Below are 24708 nucleotides of genomic sequence, written 5' to 3' on the forward strand. Positions count from 1 at the left end.
GCATAGGTCATCAGAGGCTCAGATGAATGTGGCAACATTTCAGATTCCAGACCATATAATTTGGTAACACTTTCTAGTTACACATAAAAGCTAATAGTCCCAAGCACTGTTTAAAATATTTTTTTTCTGAACTTAATTCATTATGATTTATGCCAGTAGCAAAGAAATCATGTGTCTTCTGGAAACTTTCTGCCTTCTCAGTCTTACACATTCAGTATTTCCACTTACATTGTCACCTTCACTCCTCAGTTTCCAGAACGGCTGGATATAAAACCAGGATCCCTCATTCCCTGCAGCATCCAGAGACACCCGCATAGCATTCTTCTCTAGCAGAGCCGGCAATCTCTTATTGACTGTGAGGTACTTGTTACTTTTTATGTGCAGTAGCTGTGAACAAATAATAATTTTAAAAATTAGTACAGCTGTTGCTTCTTCTCCCTTCAGTCAAAAGAGGAGGCGCAGGTTTTCACACTGTAGTGATTTTTCATAACATATATAAAGACAAAATAAAACTAGAAGAGAGTTACCAAAGCATACTGCAGTTTAGGAAAACAGATGCTATATCTCAGATTGAGAGAAATGTGTCAGCGATCAATTTTGCAGCATATACTACACAGGTAGGGCAAGGGTCCATAACAGTGTTACCTTCAGGAATGTCATCCATTACAGGAAAGTTGTACTGCACTTAAGAACATAACTTCTGTCTCATTTATATGTCATGAAGTACAAATTGCTTTAATGATTTAAAAGGAGCTGCACAGCACCTCTATAATATGATTTTGAAATAAATCTTGAAAATAAAAGATACATATTTACATTCAGATTCTAAACTGCAGCAGCAAAATTTACACATAAAATTTATATTATGATGTATTATTTAAACATGAATATGCAGCATTTCTGGTAGGCTTTAAAACAGACAGAAAAACACAATATTGTAAACTTCACCAAGTTCTGTTTACTTGACCCTTGACAATCCAGATTACAGTGGTTAGTTTCATTTTCACTGTAACCTTGAAATGAAACAACTGTTTCCTTTCCAGCTCTGAGAGAAGGCAGATGGATTTCAATAGGTTTACCTGTATGACATTGCTATATTTTACAATTTCGCCCAACAGCTTTCTGTTCTCGCTTTCATTCTGCTTTTGTTCCAGTTCTGCTGCATGCTGCAAGAGAATGATTATTTCTTTAAACTCTACAAAATCAGTACCTGTATTCAGCTACGGGAACAGACAGTGTAAAAAGGAAATGGCATCTCATTTAAAACACTTCCTCCAACCTGCAAGCATTACTGCACTGAAAATATTAGCACCCGAATCCTGCTGCAGCATAATTTTCTGAACTATAATCACCCAGACCCTGTGTAATGATTCTGGTTTTTTATTACCCAGAATAGAAACTCAGTCACAATTTATGGATCACACCTGAGATGCATGCCATTTCAAAAATTTTCAAGCATGAAAAGTAATTCCAGGTGCTTTATTTCATCCTGAAAGAGGAAAAAGAAGGGCCTATGATTAGCTTCTCCCTCTCACCATTCCTTTTACTTGTTGGGTTTTTAATTGCATACAAATACATTGACTTTATATATAACGAAACAAAACTAGTAGGTCACACATTGCAAAATCAAGGCTAAGCACAATAGTCTGGGCCAAACACAGCTGCAGAACAAACTCTCAGCTCCTAGCTCTAATTGCTGTGTAGCTAGCTCTAGCCACACACCATGTATCTTCCATGCTGTTTTTAACTGGAAGCACTGGCAGCCTCTCCACTGCACATGAAACTATTAACGAGGTTTGATATGACCTTGTTTTCACTTAGTCTTATGCATTCAATTATAACATCAGGCCAGCTCTTTTTCAGACAGAGGAGTTGCACCATCCACACCGTATTTGATGCAAAATAGAATCTGCCCAGTGGTTCAGAGAAGAATCACCTAGGCTGAAAGCAAAGACAACTGCAATTCTGAGGAATTTCCAGACGAAAGCGTTGAAAACATCTCTTTGTCCACCCCTCTGCCTAACTCCTGGAAAGGACTTCTAAAATGATAGCACAGTTTAAACCAGGGCCCACTCCTGATTTTAACAATTCCATTTTTACTTTATAAAATTTCTGAAAGCAATATTTTGCTTACAGCAAAGGCACAATCTGCAGCCCAAAGTAAGATAAAAACCAGGGCACGGGCAATAAATGCCAGTCAGGAGGTAGGAGAGCTAAGGAGAATATAAAGCTGCTACGGTGGCATAATAATACCCATCACAGTGGTTCCCAAGGCACTTGTTATTATTCTTTCTCATTCTGTTATATAATTCTATAGCCTGCGGATTCAGATAAGATTACAAATACAGATGTCTCTTACTTGAAGTTTCTTCAGCAGTGCTGCTTCTGTATGGTTTCCTTGTTTGGCTTGCTTGGCTTTCCAGTACTGCTTCTGGGCTGAATATCGGTTCATAGGACATACCTTGAAAAGGCAGTCTGTGGAAGATTGAAAGAAATACTCATAAGTAATGTTGAAAGACACTTCCTTCATTTGTAAGTAAGCTTTGGTTGGTTTTCTTTTCCCAGAAACGCCTAGATACCAGTGTTTAAACATAGTCACCAAACAGCTTGATGGCAATGATACCATAAACAGAGTGGCAAAACATCTGAGTTGAACCTAAAGCCTTCAGTGCCCCACATGTGCCTGCTCTGTGCAACCTCTGTAAGAGTCCCAGGCTGTGAGCCTGCCATATGCAAAACTGCCTGCTGCTTTATTAGCGCTCTTTGCTGCAGCATAACATTACAGATGCACTGTTTGAAAGCATATGAAACCTTGAAAAAAACAGTCCTGCTTTCTGTATGCCATACATCCGGCTGCCCTGCTCCTTCTGGCACTGCTGAAACAAAGGATTACATGGGCATTCAGCTGCAAGCCACCAAGGAAGTTAATGCGGTGTTCGGGTCTACATGCGCCTTCACTAAGATTGATTAAAAAAACCTAACAGTAAAAACAACAAAGTGACACAAACTGAACACCACCACCGTCCCATAGACCAGGCGAAAAACAGGTAAGAAGGGAGGGAAGGCCACCCAAGAGGAATCGCCCAAGCGGGGTGGCTGTGCAAACGACAACAGAGGAGGAGGTACACCCTGAGAAGACTGCAGCCAAGGGGCAGCCGCGGAGTAAGAAACGAGGAGCAGCAAAGGAAAGGGAGTTGCAACACACTGACCCCCATCCCCTCCCCATCGCCTCCCCACAAGGACCATATGCAGTGTGCAGTGAGGGAGGGGGCTGGGGACCAGGAAGGGGGAGAGATGTGTCCAGAGGGAAGCCAAGGGGTGTTTCCCTAAGTGCTTGTTCAATTGTTCACCTTTATTTCCCAATACCGGAATCAATAATTGAAAGTTAATGTTAATTGGCAATAAATTAAGTTTTGTGAAATTCCCTGACTCAAGACTTTGGGGGGTTTTTTGGGCCAGTGACAGTCCTATAGACTGGAAATAGAGGCCAATGATTCATCCAAATCTGACTACTTTCAGAGTGATAAACGACACCTAGTCTTGCCTGGTCCCAATCATCAACTGCTCTAAAAGCTAGGCTTGAAAGACATTTTACTTAGCAAATGTTGGCAATTGTCCTTTCACACCTCACATGTATCAACTGGCAAGAGGAAGGGACAGGAAAATATTAATTAGCAATCAGAGTTTTGCTGTGAGACTAATAACATACAGGACTGCATCTGTATTATAGTGTGAAACTCCTCCCCAACATGGGTTGCAATTTATAGATGTAAAAGGAAGGTCTGTCCCAAACTATTAGCCCTCCATATTTAACTGTCACAGACGGCCAAGCACTCTCCGAGGACTAATCAACCCCGAGAGGAGAATCACCTCTGAAGAATTTCCTCCCTGCTCCATGTCAGGGTCTCAGGAAGGTAGAGACAGGAGGGAAGCAACTATTCCTACCAGACTCCCAGCCACCCAACTGCAGCACAAGCTAGAGCCAGGTAATAGCGGCCATGTATCCTACTTAGAAGAGGCTTTGCCCCAGGGCTGGATTAAGAATAAAAAAGTTCCTCTTCTGATCCCACCAGCACATCTTGCAGGTGCTGACACCCCAGTTTGGCCAGAATCAGCAATGTCACTTCTCTGCTGGTCATCAGGCAACTTTCTCATAAAGAAGAGACTCTGCAACACCACTGGAAAGCCACATTGCACAGAATATGGCACAGACAGTGCTCCTCACAAAATACAGAAAAGAAAGAGAAAAAGAGGAGAACAAACACACTAGCTCCTTGTGAGCAGCATGAAGTGCTTATTTACCACCGCACTCAACACAGTTAATGGCATACACATCACATAGCAAAGAATAATTTGAAAACAGTTCTCTCTACCCTCAGCTCTCCTGCTGCCTTCTCTGAAGAGAGTCCCTTTCCAACAGCACTGTATAGTCACCCCTACCTCTGTTATCAAAGGTGCTGCAACATGAAACAGCAACCGCAATACCAACACTAAGTACACGTTCCAGTTACACACTGGATCTGTGTAGGTGACCCTGTTGAATATACCAACCTTGCGTGTCATTTTTAAATACAGTGTAATCTCGTCATTCGCCCATTACTGTCACAAAAACATCAGCAGGGGAAGCTATAGGGAACTACCCCAAAGTCACGGTCTGGGTTTTTAACCACGGAGTCAGGTCTGCAGCAGACAGTTTCTATTCTACGGTGCTGTCCTACTCACTATCTAATTCCCAGACCAAGTTTAACATCTGCAGTTGCTAACTACCTAGGACTTGTTTCAGCTCTCCAATCCACAACAGCACATGTGGGAAGTCCTGCCTATCATCCATGTGATGAGAAAAGTTTCCTAACTGTTCCACCCTTACAAGTGGAAATTCAAGTGCCAAACTCACCACCTCTCTGTAGAAAATGCTAGATATCAAGGCAGATCCTATTCTCATTTTCAACACTGTCAATCAAATGGAGTTACTCTTTCACACAAGGAGGAAAAGGAGGAGATTTAGCTCCTCCGAGATACATCCTCCAACATACCATTCTCTGCACAGCCTGTGAGGAGTTACTGAAACCATGTTACAGTAGGAACACCTCTTGTAACACAGCAGGAGAGGGAAAGGAAATCTAGTGTGTAGACTGGCCTTGCCTTTCCTAAGTAAAAATGAACTTTCATTACTTAAAATAGAACAGGCAGCACTCTCAACTACAATCGGGCCCAGCTAAGCACAGCTGTCTGATGTTAGTGCTGCCAACACCACTAGAGTAAGACCATGCCACACATTCCTCCCACCACCTGTGGCCCCAGGGCTAGCAGTTTGTGACAGTGCTGGCTCTCAAGCCACGAACTAAGCTGCAATGCCTTTAGTTCTGCAAATATGCCATTTGGCCTCTCGTATATTGGCCATCATTATACCAAGCTTTTCATTGCATTGCCTCTTCCCTTCATAGCAATTGATCCTCCTCTACTATTCGTAGAGGCAAAGCTTGTTCATACAAAAACACTGCCGGTGGTAGAACTTTCTTTGGCACTGACCCAAAGTCCTCACTGATTTGCTCCCTAATCACAGCCCTGAGTTGCTGTTCCTAGGAGAAAGTGTTACAAATCTTTATCAAAGCAAACCGAGCTACCTTGCAAAGGTGTTTACTTTCATTTCAAAGGGGAACATTTACAATGAGAACTACATCATACAACCTAGAGTACACAACTCCCAGGTAACTTTTACAATATCCTGGACACCAAGAAGGAAAAAAACCCCACAATTACAAAATGCTGTGTACTGTTAAATCATACTGTATGTTGTAGGAATTTTACTTTGAGGGTCAGGATTTCAACTCATAAGACAAAAAATCCACTATTATTTTCTGTAACAATCTATAATAGCATGCCTTCTCAGAAGACTTCACGAAACACTTATTTCTCTGAAGTATCAATACCTTCTTTTTATAGGACCAGTCTTCATTTCCCAGTTGCTCCCCACATATCCTGCTACATGAGTAAACGCACTGCTTCCCATCCTCATGCAGAGTCTCAAAGCACAGTGCTACCACACTGCAGAGAAATGCAAGATGAACACGGATGTGCAGCCACTACTGTGTGGGTCTGCCTCCCAAAGGTGGGTGAATTTTTCCTAATGATAGTTCCCAAAGAAAAGGAAATGTAGAGCAGACACTACATAACCTCAGCCACCACAGCTCCATCTATAGCCATGCTGCGCAACACAGCTCTCCTGACTTCCAGTCTAGTGCTTTAGAAGTTGAACTACCAAGAACTTTTTAAAAATCAGTATTATTTCAATTGTATTTTCCTCAACTTATAGACTAAAAAAAAATTACATTCTTTGTTTCCAGACAAGCTTTTCCCTATTTTTTTTAAGATTCCAGATACATTAAAAATAGGTCATCTCATTTTTTTTTTCTGTTTTTTTCTACTTACTTTTATTAGAGTAACAATAGGATACTATATAAATTCAAGCTTTGTGGTCCTAAACATTGTGGGGGGGAAAAAAAGCAGTGCCAGCCCTAGAGAAGCTATAGTTTAAATAAACAGGAAAAAAGAGAAACTGAGGCATAAGATTATAAAGCAACTTTCCAGCACACACAGTAGATCAAAAGCTCAGCCCTCCTGGACGTCAGTCTAGCAACCCACTCCTGAGACAGACCGTCTCTTCTAACTTCTCCAGACATTCTCAGATAGTCCTAGTTCCTAACTCATTATTTTACAGAGTTTTACATAAATGCTTCTCTTCCTGAGGACACTAATTAAGTAGGCACTATCAAAGGTAAACAAATTGCTTTAAAGCAAATAGCTTAAAAGTATCAGCCAGCTTCACTTACTAAACTTTCATGCGTTCAACTTCTGCAGTTTCATCAGTTTTCTCATACCCACAAAATCTTCCAGGCAAAATTTCAATTACTTGTACATGAAGTGAAGATGGAGAAAATGAGAAACATTGCCCACCCCAGCCCACACACATTTTTAAAACAATAAAAATCACTTCAAGTTTTCTTTATAAAACGGAAAAAAAGGGGAAGCTCTCCCTGGCCACACTCCAGGCTTAACCTCCTACACTACACCTTGGCTTATTAGAAAGTAAGAAAATATGACAAATTATCAGTGCTGAGACACATATCAATTACTTATTTTATGGGGGGAAAAAAATGACATTTATTAATCAAAACAACCAAAAGATGGAAAGCAGCAACTCCCAGAGAGCAGGGCACGATCCACAGGGGATGCACTCAGCACCAAGCTGACCGTCTGCCTGAGCCTGCAAATGTGCACAAAATGCCAGTCTTCAAAAGGCAATAGTGGGTGGAACAACCACACACAGCACATCCTCTCAGCAAAAAGCAACTACGCTCAGGAAGTCTGAAAAGGAAAATAACTCATATTATGCCTTTTAAATGTTTCTTGATATTGGATAAAGATGGCTTAGAACAATATCTGTCAGATGCTTTCTCTCCCCCCCACCCCACCCCTTTTTTTTTAAGTGTTAGAAATTCAACTCTTGCCCGTCATGGAAGATTTCCGTGATTTGCAGAACTAGAGAAATTATCACATGGCTTTTCTTAAACCAGCAGGCTGACAAATGGCTAAGTGGAAGTGATAGGGCTATTAAATCACAGTGTGTACAAATCTATGTGTTTTGAAAAAAATACAGAAAGGTAAAAAAGAGCTGAAGTGAGAATGGAAAGGGAGGAATGCAAGGGAGCAAGGAGTGAGGCAATGAAGAGTCCTAAGGAGGACAACAGAAAAAGTGATCAGGAGTCTGAGAAGAAAATGAAAGCAATTATGGAACTGAGGGAAACAAACAAGAAGAAAACACAAGGGCAAATCAAAACGATGCAGAGGAAGGCAAGTAAAAAGGAAAATGGCAGACAGCAGAGGAAAGGGTAGGAGGAGGAAAGGAAAGAGTGCAGAGGAACGTAATGGAAGGGAGAGAAAAGAACAATGTCAGAAAAAGCTTAGAACAGACTAAAAATTGAGAGAAAGGCAAGAGGAAGATATCTAGGAACTCAAACATCACTGTCATTGAAGATGTCTCAAGACAAAGGAGTATAAAATGTAGGGAAGTTTAAATCAGTTTAAGAACTTAAGTCATTTTACATTTAAAACAGAGGAGAGACTTGTGCTCCTTTTTCAGAGTTGCCAAATTTGACCAACTTATCTCTGCTATTTTACCCCTTGGAAGCTGAAAGTGTTTCTCACTCTAGATAACAGCATCAAGCTGAAGTGGGTTTAAGGTCACAGCCTAAGGAAACTTGCAGTTCTGTTGCTCATGATGTGACTTTTCTTCAGAGGTACCGGACCTCTGGCACACACTGTTCTTCCTAATCTCTGTGAACCTGGCCCTGCAGCAGGGTAAGCATTTCCAGCACGACACTAAGTGCTTTAGCTCTCACTAGCTTCAGTTAGAATTAGGACAAGAAGCACCTGGCTTGATCAGTCCCTTAAATTCAACTGCAAAATAGTAAACGCCTTTTTTTTTTTTTTTTTTTTCTCAACAGACTTCAGGAAACACATGTGGGACCAAATTCTGCCCTCCTTTGCACTGATGCAAATCTGGATACGCACATTGATGAACACAGAGCCACTCCAGGTTCATTCCAGTGTGACTGAAGGGGAAATCTGGACCACAGCTTCTTTGTATGGACACAGAACAAAAAGCAACCACAGCTTTCCTTAGCTTAACCATACTCCATTTTGTAGGATGTTCTGAAACAACTAGAATAGCTACCACCCACTCAAAAGAAAAGAAAGTAAACACATAACAAAAACGAAACTGCTATTTTGAGACACTCCTTTACGTCGGCTTTCAGTTCAGGCCAACAGCTCTATACCTAAATTTGATCTCTGAGTGAACTCTGTAGGAGGGATACAAGTAGTTAGAAAACACAATCTTTTTTTTTTTCTCTGTTGGGGAAAGGGTTGATAAAATATTACCAAAAAAGAACAAACATAGTCCTCTGGTGTTAATTTTCAGAGACAGTCCTTGGAATCTAAACATCTTGTTAGAAACATGCCTTTCTCATACTACTTTGACTCTTAGGTCGTGCTCTAACCTCAAATCAACACCAGTTCAACTATCAGTGATAAAAACATTGTAAACCATACAGACAGCAGTTCCTATTACTGAAGAGGCCCTACTCTTCCTGCTGTTAGATGCTATTTTTAGTTGCTTGTGTCTAATCATTCAATTAATCATTCATGTCTAAGTCTTCTTTTTATGTCAAGAACCTACTTAAAGCAGTTTTTGTTTGTTTTTATTAACCTCACCATTTTAATTGAATGCTATTTCCCAGAAGATTCTTGAGGGGAAAAAAATACGGTTTTTGCTTACATTTCTTGGTTATAAGAACAACATCTAGCAACTCTTTTGCCTCAGTGCTCTTGAGCAGAGCCCAGAAATTCAACAAAGCATGGCAGAGATGTGCTTTTGGTTGCTCTCGTAATACAGACACCTCTGTAATACCAGGCACTAAATCCGAATTAGACAGCAAGTTTCTGCTGTGTTCTCAGCAAAACCCCTGCTATTTCCACAGTTAGAATTTGACTTGTAAGATGAAGGAGAAAACAACCAAACGATGGCTTTATCTTTGCTGCAGCCATTCTCCTGAATGCCACTTGATTACACATACCTGAAGCAGCATGAAAATGCTACTAGATGCGGCCCCTAACAATATAGCCATGATGTTATAGCATGGCGGGTTTCATGGTGGGCATCACTTAAGGTGACAAAACCCACTTTTTCACTAATTTAGCTTCTCCTACAGATGTTGCAGTTCATCCAAATTTGCATGCTGCCACAATGTTAGCAATAGCTAAGCAAGCCACTTCAAAATTAAGTCAGATACAGGTGCACCCTAAACCAGCAAGGAGTGACAGGAAGAGAGGCTGCTGGAGCCCAAGGGAGCTAAGAGGCAGCAGTGAGGAGGAGGAGGAAAGTAGCTAGTAACAAGTTTTGGGGCAGGGAGGGAAAGGGAGAAGAGGGGATCCCCAAGAAGCAGAGGATCTGAGTTAGATGAAAGGAAAGGTTAGATGCTGAGGGGAAGTGGGAGCAGAGGCAACTAGAGATAAAGGGATGGGTTATGCAAGGAACAGACAGAGGTTGCAATAGGGAACAGAGCCAAAACTGTCTACAACTAATAGAAAACATTCCCCTGCAGAAGCTGGGATGTAACTCAGAAGTACGGTCCTTGCATTCCCCCAGCAGCAGAAAACATCTGTGTGTCTTGTCTGTGCCTCATCCCCTTCTGACATCCGATCTACGTACACATGTACTACTGCCACCACTGATGGCATGCCATTAGCGCTGAGAGTTCAATAACCTTGCACCCTGGATCAAAGTTCCCAGACCTTCTTGATGCTGTTGAAATCACTTTTTCTTTTTTTTTCTTTTTTTTTTTCTTTTTTTTTTTTTTCTTTTTTTTCCTTTTTTTTTGGAAAAACTGAACACAGAACACTATAACTTTTTCCTTCTTTGCCTTTTCAGGTTAGGAAAGAACATCACGAAACATCACAGAACTACAATAAAAAAACTCTACTGTACTGAAGTTATAAAATCAAGCCCTCAATGTTAGACAATGAAAAAATTAAGGTTGTCTTTTTAACCTCTATTCAGCTCCTTGATTTTAGGGATTTGGATGTATTCTGCAATTATACTATCACATGCAAATCTTTTCCAGTGACCCCTCTCTCATCTAGAAACCTGGCTATGTTCTACTTTGGGAACACATCAGGGTGGTGAAGTGACAGAAATACTGTCCAAAGAATCCCCAACTGAAATTTTGTGCAACCTGAAGCTGTGAATTAAACATGTATTTGTAGGCAGCGAGAGGGTGAAATCACAGTTAGGCAGCCTGAAAGCCACACTGGAGAAACTAGATGCTATCCCTAGCTCTGCTATAAAGTTATTCCATGACATCACACAAGTGACTGAAATTTATTACTATTAGTTTCTAAGTATACATCCTCACTTTCTCAATTTCCAAGATCTGCCAATGTGCTGAATGCTCACAGCTGGAACTGGAACCAACTGCTGATGTTTCCTGAATATATAATGGAAAAAAAATCTTGAATACGCTGGGAAAGCAGAACTTCAGTCTTTCAATGTTTTAAATGCAACTTTTTTGCAAAAATAGCATACACATACTACAGTATAATAAACACTGGAAATAAAATAATAAGGTTAAGAATGTCAGTGCAACCCCTTGAGATAGATACAAGCAGCCATGAAACACGTTTCCCTTGCTCTAGACCAGGCAAGCCATAACTGTCTTTACCTCATAACAGGTGTGAATCCAAGCCCATTTAAGCCAAAAAAGGTCTGGATCAGGCTAGTAAGGCTCTACTTTGGCTCTCTACTAGAGCCAATGGCTTAAATCAAGTACAGACAAGACTGAGAGGTTTTATTTCCTTCCCTGCACATAAACACACAGAACTTCTGATATCACAGGAGTATTTTTTAGCATTCAAGAAGTAGAAACTGCATGTTGTCAGTGCATTGTGATTTTTTCCAATAAGCAAAACAGCAGAATTATCCAAATCTACAAGGTCATGTCTAAGGAAGTTGAGAAAAATCAGATACAATTCTAAGCAAAAGCAAAACAAAAAGCTGACAAAATATTTGGGGGTAGTCCCTAAAATGTTGTCTTATCTTTTAAAAAAAATAAACAAACCAGCAGCTCAAGTAGTTTTGAACCCCACGAGCTTGTTTCTCATTTACAGTAAGACCAGGGCTGGAGCAAAGAGTTGGTCATACAGCAGGGGATCAGCACTTGGTGTACAGAAGAGAGCAACCAACTCTTGGACTACAAGAAAATTAGTCCCTTTCCCCATGTTTTCCACCTACCCCTCGTGCCTTTGCTGATTTGGTATTTAGTTCTCAAAATCTGTCATTCACATTCCAGTTTGAAACTTCGGCAATGTGTTCACAAACCACGAAGGCATCTGGGAAGTTACATGTCTGGTAAGGCAAACTGCCCAAGGAGTTAGAACATGCATCCATTGGTCATTTAAAAAAATTATCCCCAGTTACTGACCTCTGAACTTCTTTGGAGGATTAGCAAGGTCACCTGCCTCTGGCTGAACCACACACCGGTCATCCACTAACCTAGAAAAACAAAAGTTATTACACTTACTAAAATATGCATTTGACATCAGTGTATATAAATGCAGAGACATACCTGTCACACCATAGATACAGAAGCTTACACATTTCTCCAATTTAATTAAAAAAATACCTTAGAAAGCCTATTATTCAGTTACTAAGCATAACCAAGAAAAGAAAACTCTACATTTTCCTTCAAGAAAGAGGATTTCTTCTAGTGCACTAAATTATGGCCTATGTTTCAGATCCCACTTCATTGAAATCTGGTCCCTTTTGCTACACCCTGTACACTGATGTTACACGTAAAATTCTTGTTTTCTTTCATTAGAGCCCATTAACCCTGAATCAGAAACATTTTGGTTTTCTTGGTTTTCTGCAGCTGTCAGATTTTCACAGCCGTTACCCTAGAGCATAATCCAAAATTCATCAAAATCAATAGAGAGACTCTGAGACACTTATATGAGCCCTGGAAAAAGACCTCAAAGAAAAATGTTGGGAAGGCACACTTCTATCTGATACGAGAAAGGACATTTAAAGCACTGCGGGTTAGCACTGCCCTATGCTTGCAAGCTGTCCCACGCTTACAGATTCCTGCATCCCCACTAAGGACTTTTAAGTGGATGCACAGTAAGCAGCCTTCACGTGGGTACAAGAGTATATGTGGATCTGCTTACATGATCAGGACATGCAGGGGGGTTTCTCCAGTGACTTGCTGTTTCATAACACTGTTTTATCTAGAATTTGAATCTGGAATCTGATAAAGCGCCTTGGATTTTAGTCTCTAAACATTCTGCTATTCTTCTTCACCATTTCCAATCTTTTTCCTCCGAGGAGGCATGTGGAATTAAGATTCAGCTCCAATCAAAACTCACAGGACCATATTTTCCTTTGCTAAAATGAATATGCATTTATTTAATCCACAGCAGAAAATCTAAATAACAAATCAAATGTATTTCTCACAATATTTTAGAAGTTAAATAAACAATAAGATTCAAAATTATAAATTGTTAATCTTATCACAGAACTTCCTAAACATAAATTCAGCTTCCTTTCAGGAAGCATCCTGTAAATAATCTGCCTGTTTCAAACAATTATTCAGGAAAATCATGTTTAAGGACACACTACTGCCCTGCCACTTCACAGCAACAGTCTTAGCAGCATTTTCTATGGGAAATTGCCAGAAAAAGCACAATTTGGGTTCAGCCAAATTACACAATGGGTGCATTCAGTTTTCACTCAAGTTGGTGAAGGCTCTGCATCTAGCCACGAGCACAGCAAGACCGATCCCCCAGCACGCCCATGAATTTTCTACCTCTAGCAAGCTGACTGCTGACAAGCTGCCCACTGTGGTTGCAGCTCCCAGAAAAAGAAGCAAAAACAATAAAGAATTTTGGAAGTCAGCAGCTCGGATCTCCTAACATACTTGGATGCAAACGTGAGGTCTCAGTGAGGAAGGAGAATTGAAGTAACAGTTCCAGGAGCAGGCAGGGGACCTGCCATGGCCTTATGGAATTGTGTTTTTCACAGTCTAGGTTAGGCCAGGCTTCACAAGAACAAAATGAGGTCTGGAAAGCAGGACTTAGGAAGAGTCTGTCCTGCAAGATGCCCTCTGTCTATGATCTAATGGGCCAAAGCTTCCTATAAACAGCACCTAAAACCTGGAGTCACAGAAGAAACAGGGCTGGAAAGGACTACCTTAACAGAAGCTTTGCCAAAGGATTTTAACACCAAGAAGTACTTCCCCCTCAACAAAATCCCTCAAAGGGTTTCTGAATGAACCCATAAGGTTTGACCCTTAAGCACTGTCAGGATGGAGGACAGTACGTTGGAAGCTGAGCATAATTCACACAGAACATCTTGTGTTCCTTGGTGACAACTTGTGCACCCTCGTGACAACTATAACTGCGGATGAAATGCAAAACTTTCATCGTGGCACCACATCACCATAACAAAAGCCATATAGAAAACAAGGTGATGGTGCTGAGAAAAACAAGCAAGATCCTGCACACTCTCTGAGCCAGTTAGCTGCTGTGTTCAAACATGTTAGACTTCCAAGGCTCAGAAAATATACATTAAACAATTATATCAATCACTTTCACTTAAGCATTCTCTAAAGGCACAAAGATAAGGACCATAAATGAGTTCTGCAGTCATGAGGAACTAAAGACATCAGAGAAGACAAAGGAGAAAAGAACTGCTGCTACTCCCATCCTATAGACACGAAATTACAGGACAAAAACATTAATTGACATGTGGCAGGACAGTGGCACGACAGACCAGAAACACCATGTCCTGAGCCCTTGCTCAGTGCCTCAGCTTCTGATACCTTTGTTTCTTACAAAATATCTTACAACACAGGACAAAAATCTGACTAAAGTATTGCTTTGTCTATATAACAGTCTTCCAACAATTTAATCCCCAAAATTTCCATATAATGACATTCATCCTGTATTCCAGCAGTATGTCCTTTGAAGACTTCAGTAGCTACTTGCTTACTGTGGAGATGCTTGTTACGGTACCGTAGTGAGAGCTGAGTTGCATATTGCACATGACGCAAGACTTCAGCCTGTTCTGTAGACTGGAACAGAAGAGGCTCTTCAAACACAGACCACTTCCTCTGATACACGATTCAGAATATTCAAATCCCACTTTTTATACTGAGCCAAAAGGCAGCTGTTGGTTTGTTACTGAAGCATGCTAGGTGGCTGCATTAAACGACCAGTAATTCTTGACCTTTGTAACCTGCAAACAATCCATTTGAGATGTGTAAAACCCAACAACAGGCTTGACTACAGAAGGTCCTGGGCACCTGCAGCTTCTGTCAGGCCACGGCACAGCATGTTTTAAGATCGCTCGCTTGCTGGTTTGCATAGGAGGCCAAACTGCACCAAACAAGACTTTTCCGATAAAGGCAGGATTTACTATAGTATATCATCAAATCTGCTAGCTATTTAAATACTGATCTAAATTATTATGCCAATATTCAAGCCACCGTATCATCAAAGCAGCTTTGGCAAACTTCAAAGGGTTAATTCTTCAGCTGGACTGCAGACAATACTGCTTTGTGCCCTCTGTTGTCATTCAGTACCTGGCAGATACATCATGACTGCATATCAGTTTTTCATATGCTGGCGGCATATGAATGACAAAGGAGTTCCCTGCACACGTATGATATGATTTTTATTTGTGCAAGTTCTTCCCTGAACACAACAAATATCCGGTTTATGCACAATGCCTCCAAGTAATTGTTGCACTGCTGTAGTAATTAAGTTGTACAGTAGTTCACTGGTGCCTAAGATAAATCATCAGAAAAGTCAAAATAATAATTATGGCCCCGGACTTTACGCATACTCCTTTGTATTCAGTAATTGCAGAATTAGGGTCTGAAAGTAACAATGTTCATGGGATTGCTTGTCTTAGATGCCCAGCAATTCTCCCACTGAAGCCAGTGAAAGTTTTTCTACTTGCTGCAGGGGAAGCATGGGCAGTTCCTCACCATGCCGCCGCATGCAGCCAACCTCACAGACTAGCAGGTAGTTAAGCCATTAAGACCTCACGCTACAGTGCACAAAGCCACATTAAACAAGAACTGAAACCATCTAAAGCAATGCCTAGGAGTTAAGGTGTGCTTCTCAGCAGAGGCAGGGGAAAAAAGTAAAGGCAGCTTTCAACTCTCTGTTAGCGTTAGCCAGGACACCGTATCACCTGAAGTGGTAAGCATGAACCTGTACAGAGTCCTGCACCTATCTTCCTCTCCCTTCATTTTCCCCCATCATTTGGTGGGGTTAAATCTGTCCTTTCTCACCACATGCAAAGCCAAACATGTGTATAAGCATTCAATTTAGTAATATCTTGCAGCAATGAATTCCATGTATAAGGTAGCACCTGTGTAAACGTATTTACAAGCAGTTTCAAATATAGTGCCTCTCACTTTTGTTGTTTCAGCAACAAAAGGACAGGATCAACTTCTCCCAATACTATTCATCATTTGTATTCAGAACTTGCCTAATACAAACAACTTCAAACTTCCCATACACCTTCTAATATCGCTCTGCTCCCTGGGCACTGGGCAGAAGCAGGGAAACAATAACTTGCAGTAATTCCCACTAAATCTTTCTACCAGGTAGAGCAGCAGCCTTTGCAGGGACTTTCACTGACGGAAAAAGCAGAATGAGTCTGTGAAGAACCAGCAGGGACTCACTGTGTATTTGGGGAAAGAGGAGGAAGGATGGGAGGAGCAGGACTAAGCGGTAGCAGTATAACTGATAAGGCAGGTATGTTGGCAGAAAAGACTAATGGTACCTGGGTTTACAGGTATGAATCATATATGCTGGATGAGTCTTCATGTCCTACAAGCTCCTCTGATTACCTAACACAGGCTAAAGGTAAATACACCAAAGGTTTCTAGGAACTTGCAGATGTAGCGCAAGGGTCAAGGAATAGTTGTACAGCAATAACCCTAGAAAAACTGTTCACAGTGATGAGTTATTTTAAATTTACTACTGAGATACAGTTGTCTTCTGGAAGAACAAAAACCAACGTAAGGAAAAAAATAGAAAAGGAATGATGATGGATTTCATTAATTTAGAGAATAACGTAAGATGCTTTTTAGATTGTCCAAGAAAGCAGCCACATAATATTCATTTATCCTAGCTTTGTGCCTTCGATTTTAAAAAATGTCATCCTGAAGTCTATCTTTGTTTCTTCCTACCAACAGAGACTTCCACTTTTTGTAGCCAATATTATTAAGCAAAACAATACCTAAACAAACACGCAAGACAAAACACACAAGCACACAGACTCCCTCATACATGCTATGCATACATGCATGTGTGTGCGTAACTTGTTAAAAAATGCAAGACCCAGCTACTGACGTCTAACTATTATAATACAGGGGAATGAACAGAACTCAGCTTGGTACTCTTTGCTCCTCAATACTTTGCTCCAAAATACCTCCTTTGAGGAGGTATTTTACTCCTCAAAAAGCTGAATAAACTAAGCTAGAAGCAATGTCTTCAATCTAAGACGCTCTCAGTTGCTCAGCTTTTACTTTCTTAATGGTATCATCATGTCACTGATTCTCCGAGCAGCACAAGGCCTGACAGCAGCAGGAAGAGGGGGCAATGTTGACAACAGACAGCAGCAAGAGGAGCTGTACATTTCAATCGCCAGTGGAGCCAAGCAATATCTTTGTTCAACATCAGTTCACAAATCATGCTGAGGTTACATCCCAAAGCCACATAACCTCAACACCCCCTTTGTGAACAAAGGACCAGCCCTCAAAGCCTCCCTTCCTTTGCTCCTTAGACGACCCTTCACATACGCAACCTCCTTATCAGAAACACTCCTCCAGAGCACCTTCCACCCAACGTGCTTCTTCCCTTCCTAACTGCAGCTCTCACCTACAAAGCCTCTCCCGCGCTCCGCACATCCCATCACACAGTAACGGCTCAGGAAGAGAGGTGTTACTCATAGCACTAAGAAGCCAACCAATAACAAACAATAGGTTACTAAGATTTTGCTTCCCTGGAAATCAAGCATCAAATACCTAAGTGCCAAAACAATCAGGTCCACCCAGTTCTTCTCCAAGTCCACCCACTTTTCATTTCATTGAGCCTCTTATCAGGCATCTAGGTCAGCCCACTTCTTGCCTGCTTCAAGCAGTCTCCTGCCAAAAATCTACAGACATCATACCTCACCCTTCCCAAAATGGGAGTTCATACTCCTTTTTGACTACCAGTCCTGATTCAAATGATTTAAAGTCCTATGATTTAGCTCCACTGTATGAAATTTGTCCTTTTTCCTGTCTCCTCCCTTTCCAAAGCTGAATTTTTCGTCATCGTCTTTTCACATCTGTGATCTTTCAGGGTCTCCTACATTAACCCTAGCTTGCACAGAAAATAAAGATCTTCCTTGCACTTATAGCAGGGCTATTAAGCCTCTGTACCATTTAGGAAGATTCCACATTAAAAATCCCTTTTGATAAATGGGAGGATCGCAGTATGCAATATTTAAACAAGAACTGCACTACATGCCCATAAGGTGCAGCAGCACAGAGGGAGACTAGAAAGTCTGACTCGTGCCTGCCTCAAACTTTAGCAATTTTATCCTTTCCTTTCTGAACAAATTTTAATTGCTACAAACACAAAGCATAACACAGGTTGAAAGAAGCTATTAAATGAATACCCCTATTCTGGGAAAACAAACTTCTATGCATCTAAAATATTCCAAACTTCTCAAAGTGTCTTAAACAGCAGACAAATTTCACCATAAACCATCCTCAGTGTAAAACAAGAATGTGGGTGCATTTTATCTCAGATACATAGATCAGGAACGCTCAGCCATTCTCACCAGGCTGAAAAATGCTTCCACAGGTCACTTTGAATTCTATTATCAAATGCCATGGAGACAGAAGGGCAGAAAGCAAGATACCAAGCACATACTGGGAAACAAAACAACAGCATGCAGGTAGGCAGCTCCACATTTGCACTAACAGTTGCACTGATAATCAGCCCTAAAGTTTTTTTCCTTATCTGATAGTGCATTCATATATTCTTGTAACCGCACCTGCAGGCTTGCATGTCAGAGGGGGAAAAGAAAAAAAAGAGCAGAAGTTTTGCCTGTTCAATTAAGTAATCCAGCTATAAAACCTGAATGTCACTTTGTTATTATTTTGTATTGTATTATTTCCAGTCATGCTTTTAGCTTGTAAAAGCTCCAGAAACCTGTTCAAGTAGAATTTGTTTATCCATTTCATAGTTACATGTAAAACACTGTGCAAATTAGAATAAATTATAAGAATAGAGTTAAAATAAATGATTACAACAGAATAAAGTGTTATTTGGAGATTGCAGTGGAGGGGAGAAAACATGAGTCTTACATTTTAGTCTCAATTTTGCAATTTTCTTGGCCTGCTTAATAGGTAAGTCATTTATGCACAGGGAAAATGGTACTGAACTTAGCTTGTGCATACTAATTTTTGCCGAGTAAATAAACATTCACACAGTATTTCAAGATCCTGACGTCAATACAACACACGTTAAGTCACTTTTCAGTGGTGCCAAGCATACCTATTTTCTACTGTCAAAAGGTGACTCGGGAATTGGCAATGGGAGGAGGTGTGCCAGCCCACCCCACCCAGCTCATTCCCCAGTCACACAAACTCCTGCTACACTTCTCCGAAATGCTAGTGCTCTGCTCCCAGGCTTGTTTTGGCTTCAGTCTGCCTCAGTATCTTTGAAAAACAAATTATATTCCCATAAAACCAAGGAAATGTCTGATTTATTCCCTTTTTTTTTTTTTTTGAAAGTATGAAAAGTAAAATTATATCATACAAGGTTGTTGTGGTAGCCTAAAGGCATTAGATAGAAGAAAATCTTGCAGAGGAAAACATACTCTTTTGGATGAAATTTGTAGTCAGACATTCTTTTAAAGCCAAGGAATGGGAAGGATAAAATTAATATTAGGAGAGCTTTCAGAAAGCAGCAGTGGCTTGCAGAACATAGACCCACTAGCAATATGCATCACTTGGAAGATTGGACAATTTTTCCATTACTAACATTTTCTTTTTTGGGTGAAATCCTGGCTCTCTTTGAACTTACTGGCAAATTTTCCACTGATGTCTCTCAGGCCAAGATTTCACCCCAATGACCCTACCTTCCCAGAAGTGCACGGGGGGGTGAAGTGCTGTTTAAATAAGAAGCAGTGTCAGCACCAAGTGCACGGCTATATAGGAGACTCTTCAAACAGAAGGAGCCCACCACCGCCACCACCAGCAAGCTCACCACTGCCAGACCAATCTCACCTGGAGATGGGGTGGAACGTGGCATTCTGGTGGCCTCGGTTCAGCCAAGTAAGCGTAAGGGTCTTAGCCAAGTAAGCGTAAGGGTCTTGCTCAAATCCATCATCTGAGATCCTTTTTCAGTCAAGATTGAGAGACAGGCACCTCCAGAGGGCAATAACAACCTACTCTAGGGCAGATGTGTAAAATAGGAGGATGAAACATCCTCTGGACACGGCCTTCCTCTCTCCCTCATCTATTTGCTAACTGTGTAACTTTGAGATGACTACGCTTTGGAAAAACATGTTAAGTGAGACCCCCAACCATCTCAGGACGGAGGTAATAGCATTCTGCAAGGCTTTCCTCCTAGTTCAACCTGAATGCCTGGCAATTTTTTTCTTGTGCCTGGCTGAGATGCAGATGAGAAACCCAGGTGGACCTGGTTGAGAGATTCCTCCTGCTGCCATCCACCTTCCTTCTGTGCATCCCTCAGCAAAACAAGACTGATAACACTGCACTCTTGGAGGTGTGCACTCACTGCCAGGTTTCCAACAACGAGAGAAGAACGTCATGTTAATATGCCTACACATAGGGTACAAAGAATACGCATCTCTTGAAGTCTGCAAAGTCTTTTTTTTTTAAAGATAGCCAGTGTGACCCACAGTATACATTCAAGGGTGAGGATTTTTATGCTGATGCAGTTTGTCACAAAAGATTCCAGCCACTGAGGAGTAGTGGAACAAAAGAGAAAAACCTTCCTTCAGGTTCAATTAAGCTCGCTCAACTATTGCTCACAAGGGCAGTTGTGAAGGACCGTTTTAGTTAATTGTACACAAAATGAAGAAGGTAAAGAAAGCTGTATTAATTATTACAATTTTGTTAAAACTGGAAATTTGATCGTTTCAGGACAAGACTTTAAAAAGTGGGACACTGTAGAAGTGAACACATGTATTAAAATATTGTAGTTCTTTGAGCATATTATCATACATGAAAATCCAAAAATGTCACCATCTGCTCATCAGCTGTTTAACAGTCTTTTTGAAGTATCATCCCACATGCAGTATTCAACTGAGGCTTTATTTTCATGTTTTTCAGGGCAGAGGCCACATACCACAAACGTCCATTATAATCTCCAGATATTCCCTTTATTTTAGGAGCATCTGAGGCATCCTTCATCAAAGTTTTTAAGTACAATCTAACTTCTGGAGCTCTTCTACTTAACCCTTACCCCAACTAGCTACATATTGAATGCAAATATTGTAACAAGTCTAGGATTTGGCCCAACACAAACAGCGATGCTTACTTAGAAGTAAATCAGAAAATTAAGATTAAACATGTAACTTTAACTCTGCTTGCTTACACCTTACAACTACCCATAACAGGTCTGCCACTCAGCTCTCCCAATGTAAGAAAGCATGGATGAAGTAGAATTACTAGGTATATTGACATAACATACATTAGAAACACTGACACTGTGACCACTGCTACCTAAAAACGGGATTTTCAGGACTATGCAAGCCTGCATCTTTACGTGAATTTTAGGCATGTAGTTCACTAATCAGTCCCTATCAGACTGGTACATAGCGACTTCCGAAAAGAGGTCCTATTAATAGCGTCACTGGTCTCAAAATCAAGTAGACACACAGAACTCATTGCAGGGTTACCTATTCAGCTAGAGACAGTGAAGCCAAGCCAGCAGTGGAGAGAAAATAATCACAATCAAAAGAACTTCTACATTCAGCTTGCACCAGAAGAATTTGTGCTTTTTACTCAGCTTTGTCTATAGCTACGTTGCACATATTTGTGAACAACCACTTGAAAGGACTGTTTTGAAGAGCTGTATGCTAATGAAAGGAATCGGAAAGGCTGAATTTGCCACTGTTAACACCATTTAATGAAAACAGAAAGAAAAGTTTACCCAGAAAAGTACTGTTGAGAAATACCAATATCTGTCCGGTGATCAAAAAATGACTTCATCACCGAAAACGGTAATGAAGGCATTCACACCTACACATCAAAACGGCAACACTTATTATATAAAGGAAGTATAAGCAAAAGGAGAGAATTAGGAAATTTACATTTGGCTGAAATAGCATAATGTAAAAATACTGTTGTTTAAGTAGACAAACCAGCCTTAAATGCTACTGTAAGGTCTCTAACGAACCTCAACAATTTCTGGGACAATAACATATATACAGACAAACACATACATACATAAATATACACACATACACAAATACATATGCACAAATTAACAATCCTGAAAACACAACTTGGAATCTAGATTCTAGAAATCAAACCAAGTTCTTTCTCCATTTTGTAACAGAAACAGTAATAATCCAGCAGGTCAACTGATGTCGCACTACGTAAAACTGTGCATGGAAAACATTTCTTAATCAAAATGCTGACATTTTACACATTTTGCAGTGTTTATTTCACACAGCAATAGCAAATCTTATGTGCCTAACTTTTTGCTAAAGTTAAAAAATTCCCCTTTTTTAGATAATACAGATACCAAAATACTCTATATTACAAACTTTGTTATATGTCAGGATACCAAATGAAGAAAGGACTTGCCTCATTTCAGAGGCCTTCAAACAGTGACAAGTCCTGAGCTAGTGTGAACATGTATAATTCCACTGAAGTTAGTCAAACAGCACTTTTCTACAGCAACTAAGCATCTGACCCAGTGCTTTTTATATTCTTTCTTTAGTGTACCTTCCTCTAGCTGTCCCAGAGGCTGTCTTCAAGGCCGACCAGCACTACTGTGCCACCGCAACCATGCAACACAACCTGGGCCCCCACTAGCCGTAGCCCCCTTCCACGTGGCCTGCTATATCCTGGCACCGGGGACAGACCTGGGCTTTATACCAGGAACATGAGCCTTCCCCAACCACCTTCTTGCCAAGGCAGCGCTCTGGAAGTACGGCACTGCCTGGTTTTGCTTTCAGATAAAAGGAGACAGTTCTCAGTTTAGCAACGTCACCACCGTCAAGCTTGTACCCAACATGTAATTCAGCTCCCAAAATCCTGCTGCTGGTTTCAGCGTTTACTTCTGCCTCTGGGGACGATGACTTGGTTTGCAGGAATTCACTGAACGCGGTCTGCTCACCCTTTGATATGTGTCCAGCTCTCACTGATAGTAATGAGAATTATGCACAGTTATTAAAGGATAAGAGAGCACTTCACATCAACACGTGTTCCAATTCTCTCAACAAAAGATTTTATTTTTTTTATTTTCATTTTGCAATGATAAATGTTTACAAATTTTTGCAGCTGGGCCAGGTAGTTTTGCATATTCTCTTTGCTTTCCTGTTTCGTCTGCAGCAAGTTAAAAAATACCTTCCAAAAAAAAAAAAAACAGCTGAAAAATTACGGTGACTATTTACTTGTTTTTAAACTGAGCAGAGCCAGTTTCCTACTGGGAGAGATCATTCTGGGAGCTGTTCCAGATTCTCTCAGAACTGCTTTCCCAGTTGCTGGGAACAGCTCTCGGAGCCTTTTGCCACACCTATGCCCAACCTGTACACGCTCGCTTAAGAGAGTTACACGTACCCGCGCTAAGCAGCAACCTGAAGAGGAAAGGCTTGGGAACACTCCTTCCACGGGGGAAGGAACTGGGAAGCAGGAGAGTCAAGAAACAGCAGCCATAAGCAAGATGGCAAAATAGTAGCTTCTGTGCAGGTCTACGGACATGAAGGTAAAGGTGGAAAAAGAGCCAATGCATTGCTGTGCTACCTGCGTGAATCTTTCTTAACTAGCATTTTAAGATGGGAAAATGCCATAATAAGCAGGTTCAAACCTCAAAACTGCTTCAGACCTTTCTCAAATTGACCACAATGCAGGTTGGTGTCCCCTCTGGTTTTAATGCAGCGAGGCTATACTCACAACAGCAAATTTAACATGCCCAAGAACACTCCCAGGGTCTGAGGCCAAGTGGCACGGAAAACCCCACGTCTGCCTCAGCAGACCTCAGCGTTCAAGTCGGGGTGGCTGCACGCTCCAGGAGGAGCTTCCAGGAACCCTCCAGCCCCGTCCCTGCACACGGTCCGGGGACAGCACTAGTGCCAAAGTCACACCAGGAAACACTCTTAGCAGTTTGCTGGTACAGACCATCACTTCCCAGCACCCCAGAGCACATGTGAGCATGTGTTTATTAATACAGACATAGCAGAACTTTTTTTTAAATGGTCTCATTCTTGACCTCGCGCTTCCACCTGCACTCTCAGTGCTGACATTATGCTGAGCTGGGACAGGATGGGATTTGTATCACAACATCAACATCAGAGCAATGACCCTGCTGAACACTGAAGAGCGCTGAATCTCAGGCTGTGCTGTCAGTTGTCCAAATGTTATATCACCTATTAAGGTGTGTCTTTAACAACAAGCTCTGTTACAAAGAAATGAGTTTGGCCTTTTACATTAAGGCCCTCCAGTTCTGCAGCATTCTTTTCAGCTGAAGGAAATGCTTCCAGGTCTCCTCATACAGCTTATCCTGACACGGTAACAGAGGAAAAACGCCTGCAAATAATAACTTTCTGTTTGGAGAGCTGGAGTCCTTTATCACTTACATACACTTACTGGGAATTAACTGGCAGAGAAACAAAGAAATCACGTCTTCTAGAAAAGCCTGCACTTCAGTGATAGGGTAAGTGGAAGAATGGCATCCACTTAATTTTTCCTTTTAAATGCATTATTGCTGTACACACACTTATTAACGCTCATGTTACAATCCCATAAAATCCATGGGTCTTGAAGATGCGGACTATGTTTTACCTGGGAAAAAGGAGCATGGTTCCTCCTTCTGGATCAGTGAGCGGAA

The 24708-nt window shown here is 41.1% G+C and overlaps 1 protein-coding gene across 3 annotated transcripts in view; it reads right to left on the bottom strand.

The window, feature by feature from the left end:
• Window positions 1–24708, bottom strand: part of ITPR2 (inositol 1,4,5-trisphosphate receptor type 2) — a 268127-nt gene that overhangs the window by 223683 nt on the left and 19736 nt on the right. For 2 of the 3 annotated variants that reach the window (XM_072875504.1, XM_072875494.1), the window contains exons 2-5: window positions 12039–12109; window positions 2360–2475; window positions 1080–1166; window positions 229–387 (exon numbers count right to left, since the gene is read on the bottom strand). In XM_072875504.1, coding sequence (XP_072731605.1) covers window positions 229–387; window positions 1080–1166; window positions 2360–2475; window positions 12039–12109 — 433 coding nt within the window. The remainder of the gene's footprint in view (window positions 1–228; window positions 388–1079; window positions 1167–2359; window positions 2476–12038; window positions 12110–24708) is intronic. The other variant, XM_072875513.1, reaches the window with a different exon arrangement.

Source organism: Ciconia boyciana, chromosome 1, assembly GCF_034638445.1.
Source record: "Ciconia boyciana chromosome 1, ASM3463844v1, whole genome shotgun sequence".
NCBI classification, from domain to species: Eukaryota; Metazoa; Chordata; class Aves; order Ciconiiformes; family Ciconiidae; genus Ciconia; species Ciconia boyciana.